The sequence below is a fragment of the Sinohyriopsis cumingii genome, chromosome 3, assembly GCF_028554795.1.
Source record: "Sinohyriopsis cumingii isolate HCF-2022 chromosome 3, ASM2855479v2, whole genome shotgun sequence".
NCBI classification, from domain to species: domain Eukaryota; kingdom Metazoa; phylum Mollusca; class Bivalvia; order Unionida; family Unionidae; genus Sinohyriopsis; species Sinohyriopsis cumingii.
The window spans coordinates 50551924-50558951 of record NC_142963.1 but is presented as its reverse complement, the minus strand read 5'-3'; the positions used below and the strand labels follow the sequence as shown (position 1 = coordinate 50558951).

At 35.4% G+C, this 7028-nt stretch overlaps 1 protein-coding gene across 1 annotated transcript; it reads right to left on the bottom strand.

Annotated features, from left to right (window-relative positions):
• Nucleotides 1–864: 864 nt before the first annotated feature.
• On the bottom strand, nt 865–6704 carry LOC149802836 (uncharacterized). The gene is made up of 5 exons (XM_089953840.1): nt 6466–6704; nt 4363–4542; nt 3235–3490; nt 2543–2677; nt 865–1467 (listed from the first exon to the last, which is right to left on the bottom strand). Exons 1-5 carry the CDS (start codon nt 6567–6569, stop codon nt 865–867), a joined length of 1278 nt encoding a protein of 425 aa, XP_089809966.1. The 5' UTR covers nt 6570–6704.
• Between the last annotated feature and the right edge of the window lie 324 nt (nt 6705–7028).

Sequence of the window (7028 nt, the reverse complement as noted above, 5' to 3'; positions counted from 1 at the left end):
TTCAGTTCAATACACGCAGAACTGTTTTCGAACACTGAGGATTTCAAATGAATACTAAAATGATATTTCATTTTGAAACTTGTTTAATAATTTCCAGCATTTATGAGATTTGTAAATTCAGTATTAAATCATTACACATTTGAGATTCCATGCATTCCATTTTTGTGGGAATTTTCAATAGATAAAAGTTAATAAATGGAGAAAAAAGTCAATCTTTAGTGCTGCCTCAAACGATGTGCATGCAAATTAATGTGCGATGAAAAAATTAGTTCCAGTCTCAATTAGATAATAAGAACATACTCAACTGCTCCAACACCATATTGAGTACGATCTAAGAGTACACACTGTCCAGTCGATGGCAGGAGATCTAGAGCCACCTAGGAGAAACTCGATGTGACTGCCGAGCGATTTGCAACCAAAATGCACGAGTTTGACGCTAGGTAATTTTAACATTTTTTTCTGGACCATAACTGTGTTGATTCCATATTTTCTAGTTTAAAGGCATCAGTACACCATACTTTGATAGCTCCTGAATAACTTCCTCGGCTTTTATTCCTAAATCCCACCATGCAAACTATGTTTAAACAGTTGTATAAAAGGGAAAAAGTTGAATAAATATTAATCTTGTTTCAGTAGAGGCTGCTATATTTGCTAGTGAATTTGTATCATTTGAAATACTTAAACATGAATGGTCTCTGCCAAGTCTGGTTGCAATCGGTCCGGAATGACATTTTTGAATACTTTACAAATAGCAATTGTTGATCGATAACGCACAACCCACGAAGTGAACTATGAATCATGGACGCAGACTCAAATTCGAAACTCATATGACTTTACGACCATGCTAGCGAAAGAGAATAAACATTAATTACTGCCACGCACTCCTTTGCTTTGCACACAAAATTTATTCGAGAGTATAATTCGCTGTCCATCTATTTTGCTAGAGAGCTTCTCGATAAACCAACAACACGTTTTGTTCTCATCTTTCTCTAGCAAACCATCAACTAATAGAGAAAGAACAAGAAAATCTAAGTAATTATGATCTGTATGACTCACATTCTCCGTTTCACTGTCCCAGGGTCCGAATTTAATCAGCAACAATCTATAGGTTCCAAGCGAGTGGATCGCCTGTGTTCTTGGTGGAAAGTTATCGAGTATAAGGTAGCCTCCATATTCGTCCGGTAAATTCTGTACAAACTTGTCAAAGGCTTCCAGAAATGTGAAACCGCTCAAGAGAGGTTCCGGTAAAGAGTTCATAGGGACTGTGACCACCACTTTTACAAGTTGACTCGGTTGACAATGTAACTTATAAGTAAACTTAACAACGATGCCGTAAGTACCACCACCTCCTCCTCTAAGCGCCCAAAATAGATCTGTGTCATTTGTATTTTGTACCGTTCCGTTTGTATGATATATAGTGCTGCCATCTGCCGTGCAGTCTATGATTCTTCCATCAGCAACAACAACCTTCAAATGAAAGACCAAAACCAGTGACCCTTGGAATAACATACGAAACATCTAGAGCAGTATAAAAGCCATATCGAACCTGTTGAAATGTAATAAATTAGATAATTAATAATAACGAACTTCATTTCTTGTTCTGTTTGAGGCAAATGTATCCAATGGCGGAATGCATAGCGGGTTGCTCGTTCCACATGTGCTTGTTCTGCATCTGCTGGTTCTCTCTGTCCATGTTTGTATTTGTTTCATCTGTTGCTCTCTCATACCCTGTTTCATTTTTCAAGTAACTTTGCTTTAACTAAAACGTATTGTTGATCTAGAAATATAGTTGCCTATATATAACCTTTTGGCTTTATTCGCAATTGTCAAGACTTCAAGAGACCAAGGCATTATAAATTGACGTGAGTAATAGTAACAGTCATACAGGTCACGTGTGCTTGCATTACTGACTGTTTCATTAATGGTGTCGTTTTCTTTGAATTTGATTACAATTACCTTTATATGGCAATTATTGACTTTTTTGGACCATTATGCGTACATATTCCTTTGGAAGGTAATTATTTATTCGCCATGACAAACACATACACCAAAACAAGATGTTAAAGTGCGTGACCAAATTTGTACTACTCCATATTGCTCCCCCATAATTTCACGCAGGTATATGCCGATGAAAAGTTACTAAAGTTTGCTAGGCCGGCTAGTAAGCAGCTACCCTATGCCGACACCAAATGATGATGGCGAATTCCAACTTTTCGATAGGCAGTGGACTCTGACCAGACACCCCAAAATAAATGTCCAAATATCAAAAATGGGGTGGCAAGGGTCAGATAAATCTAGGTCTACCCATATTGCAACGTTTCCATCCCACTTGCTCTTTCCGGATAAAGACTGTTTAAAAAATATAATATGTAGAAATACGGTTATATTTAACTCCAGATTAAATATGTCATTCTGATCTTCCCAAATAGTTTGAATAATTGAAATTGTACTTTTCCTAAAAATGAAACGATAAATAGAGATGATGGACAGTTTAGAGTGCTGGTCAATTATGATCAGCAATCTTGATATAGGTTCGACTTACCTTCATTTCAAGGACTTGATCTGAAGCCAAACCGAAGCTTCTGGAGATGGGACTATGACCCCCTCCCAGAGTGTACCCTCCCGGACTGACTGTGTGGGAACTGCCTCCGACTACCACACGGTCGACAGACTGGACCTAAAAGACAAAAAAAAAACCAAACAATAGATTAGACCACCATTCTGCCTTATTTTGAGTCTACAAAATGTTCTATCCTGCCACATATTTCTTTATTACCACGAATGAAAACGATACAAGCAAGACAATGTTTTAAGGCAAATTGTCAAACACTGTTATAAATAAGCCAACAATATCTCTAAAAAATCTAAAATATTTGCATGAAACTCTTTCATATGGATAAATTAATTTATTTTACTTTCGAGCAATGAACGACGGCCTTTGGTGCGACATTCATTTTAAAACCACTGGTCTAACCACTTGAAATTATCGCTATAGGGCCGGTGACTAAGAACTCTTTAACAATATTCCATTAGATTGTGCGTTTGGATTTAGGTCGTCAATACAAAGTCATATACTGCAAAGGCATCCTACTAAGTGCCTTTGTCATGTTTTATAGCTATAAGACATCTAAAAATAAATCAGATGTATATCTATGTCAGCATGACATAAACATGCGTGTCAGGGTGAACATAATCCAGAGCGGAATAAGCTTGTATATAGACCCTTTCACTCACCTTTTCATATATTCTGAGCCAGGAATTGCCAGCGTCTACAGTTACCTCCCCTGCATCATGACGCTCTGAATTCAAATTGATGGTGATCTCTTTCATGGAGGAGAGGTCGATCATCAGGCTACCGTCGGCCGTAGAGCGTCCGTTGTAGTCATGGCCCGAGGAGTGGACTGTCACATGCAGATTGTATCTTTTCGCAAACAACACTGACTTCTGTACGTCCTCTACTGAATTGGCCATTACTATCATACCTGGATGTCTAGAAAATTTTTAATAAAATTGGCAACGAGGGAATTTCAAAATCGATGTTCATCCTTAAGGTTTTAAACATATCTACCACTTTTCCTGAAGTCCTGACAACCATGTTTTTATACAGAAAAGTCCAACTACAAAACATACATAATTTATATTTTAAAGAAAGAAAATTAGCTTACTAGTCTTAAAATCGAACCGTGACATACAGCAATATATTCAAACATCGCTACCGATGTTCTTTTGACCAGGCATTTTTTATATTTAATCCTGCATACATAAATCTCTTGACAGACGTACAAACATATGTATGGACAGGACACCCATTAAGATATGATCTTAGAGAGCGGAGTAGGAATACAATACAAACTAAAATCAGAATCCCAATGCCTCAAATGTCTCCATCAATATGATACTAATGAAGAAACTTTCTTTCCACGTGCAAGTGAAACTTCAAAGCCAAAAGAGGAGAACAAAACGGTCAAATTGCACTGGAAACTAAGACGCATACTAACTCGAATAGGATGGGTAGACCGTCATTATAGAACAATATTGAAAATATAAACAAGAAATTAAAGAGAGAGACAAAGATATAAAGAAGCATATAATTTCCCGGCTGCTTTTGTGAATATGACTTACAAACAAAAATATAATTTAACTTACTTTATAGGATTTATAATTCCACATCGTTTCAAGAATATCGTCCAAAATTTCCATCGTTGGTTTTGAATCAGAAATATATACCACTTGTTTATCAACAGACAATTTAAGCAGTCCGGTGACATTTAACAATCTTTTTAAAGAAAAGAATCTAGTGGATTAAAATTCAAACATCATGCGGAGAAATGGATTTTTGAAATATATTAGAAAAAGAATTACCTGGAGTAAAAGCTGTTTTTCATGGTCGAAGCATTCTGATATTGTCTGTCCCCCGGCATAAAAGAATATCCCGTCAGGCTGTTGGTGAACTCGTCTATTGCTTCCCTATCTGGGTAACATGTTCGATTGTCTGCTACAGTCAACTGGTAGCAGACGACAAAAGTAAACATAATTGTCAACCTGTCAATAATAATAATAATAATAATAATAATAAAGGCTTTCTTCCTGTATGAAAAATAATGAAAACGCACCTCAACATTGTTAAGTTTTATTTTAACTTTTGATCTTAAGACAACTGACTTGCCCCATTTTGGTGTTTTATTTTATCTGTTTTATGACTCACCTGGTGCATGCAGCGTATAATAATTGTCCATACATTGTTAGAAATACATTTGTTTGGCCTGTCGGGATGTAATAGATTGGTATATTAGAAAGACAGACTCAGTCTTCATTTTGAAAAACATTTTCTCTCATACATAAGATTAACAACAAAGCTACAGAAAAGCGGTTGGACATGTACATTGATATTACCATCAGGTTGCTTTTAGCGAATTAAAATTTTGCTAGACCTTATTACTCATAAATTCAGGAGCAAATTTCACTCTAGAATTATATCAAAATCTAAATAAAATAAAGTACAAAGATCGCTCCGATAAAGAAATTCAACCTTATTAGCTGCTTTAATCGGTTTCAAAACCTTTTTCTTATCCTTTTCGTTCAACTTAAAATTTAAAAACTCTCTATTACAATATTTAGCTTTTCTATCAGAAGTAATCACGAGAACAAACAAAAAAATATATGGGTTGTTGATATGGTGAAAAATGATATGGCTTATCTAGTTTGCATTGATGCACTGTATACTGTCATCCTTTGATGGACATAAAGAATATATTCATCTTTAGTAATGTTTTTCGTCTACAATTTGCCAAAGGTGTATACTTTTGTTGCTTGATATATTGTCACAAGCACCGATGAGATTTTGGACGGAGACAGAGTCAATGTTTTATTACACGAAAAGCAATGCTCTGCATGACATAAAGCTACGAATATCACATCCACAAATCACGTAAATATCAAAGACGTTCAGGTCATGGGTTTTTAAATGTGTGCAGTATTTACTCACATTTCCAGTATTATAACTCTGAATCAGTGGCTTTTGAGTTCGAGTACAGCACTGTTTGCCACAGTGGAGTTTAATTATACAACTGTTTGCCGCAGTTGAATTTGACTACAATACTGTTTAAACATAGTTTGCATGGTGGGATTTAGGAATAAAAGCCGAGGAAGTTATTCAGGAGCTATCAAAGTATGGTGTACTGATGCCTTTAAACTAGAAAATATGGAATCAACACAGTTATGGTCCAGAAAAAAATGTTAAAATTACCTAGCGTCAAACTCGTGCATTTTGGTTGCAAATCGCTCGGCAGTCACATCGAGTTTCTCCTAGGTGGCTCTAGATCTCCTGCCATCGACTGGACAGTGTGTACTCTTAGATCGTACTCAATATGGTGTTGGAGCAGTTGAGTATGTTCTTATTATCTAATTGAGACTGGAACTAATTTTTTCATCGCACATTAATTTGCATGCACATCGTTTGAGGCAGCACTAAAGATTGACTTTTTTCTCCATTTATTAACTTTTATCTATTGAAAATTCCCACAAAAATGGAATGCATGGAATCTCAAATGTGTAATGATTTAATACTGAATTTACAAATCTCATAAATGCTGGAAATTATTAAACAAGTTTCAAAATGAAATATCATTTTAGTATTCATTTGAAATCCTCAGTGTTCGAAAACAGTTCTGCGTGTATTGAACTGAAAATTGATTTTCTTACATGGGTCATTCGGAAAGGGCGGTTGACATTACGGGACCACGTAGTGTTGCTAAAAGACATAATGCATTGTGCAGTAACGGAAACAGGCTGTTAGCTTGTGATATTATGCGACAATTTTGCGACTTGGCCATAATTGTCATGCCTTTCAATACTGTAATTGTTCCGAAATGTCTCACAACAGTGGTTAATTAGTGACAAAAAGGAAAAGAACAATTAAGAATCATACCATACACATGCATACTGAGATAGAGAGATTATACTTACATAGTGTGATATGAGCTAGAGCCTAATATGTTCACTTGGCTGATTTCAGTTTCTTCCTGTATCACTCGAAGAAAATCAAGGTATATATGTAGATTAACATCCATTAACCTTTTTTCTCTTCCGAGTTCATTGAAATGTCAAAGTAATAATAGAACATCTACTAAAATTCGCCCAGGGGACTTAATTAAGGACTCATGACTAATATGTTTTGTTTGATATACTAAAACAATAGAACCTTATAAACTTGTAATTAATGTACAGATTTATTTTGAAACCTGTCATATTATAATACCTTCAAAAGGTATATATTAGAGACCGATCAGTTACAGTCATCGGAAGGCGGGATTGAGGTTTTCATTCTTACTAGGATAAGTGTATTTTTTAATCTCAAAAATTTGATTGTGCTTATAATGTAAAAAGTTTTTTTTTTTTCTACCAGAATGTAAAATACTGTTTCAGGCCTATGATGAATATCTTAATATTTTATTGCATATGTACAATTTATAAGTTAATGCAATCGATCCCCAAAACGTTCATCTTATGCTTATATATACCATGCCATA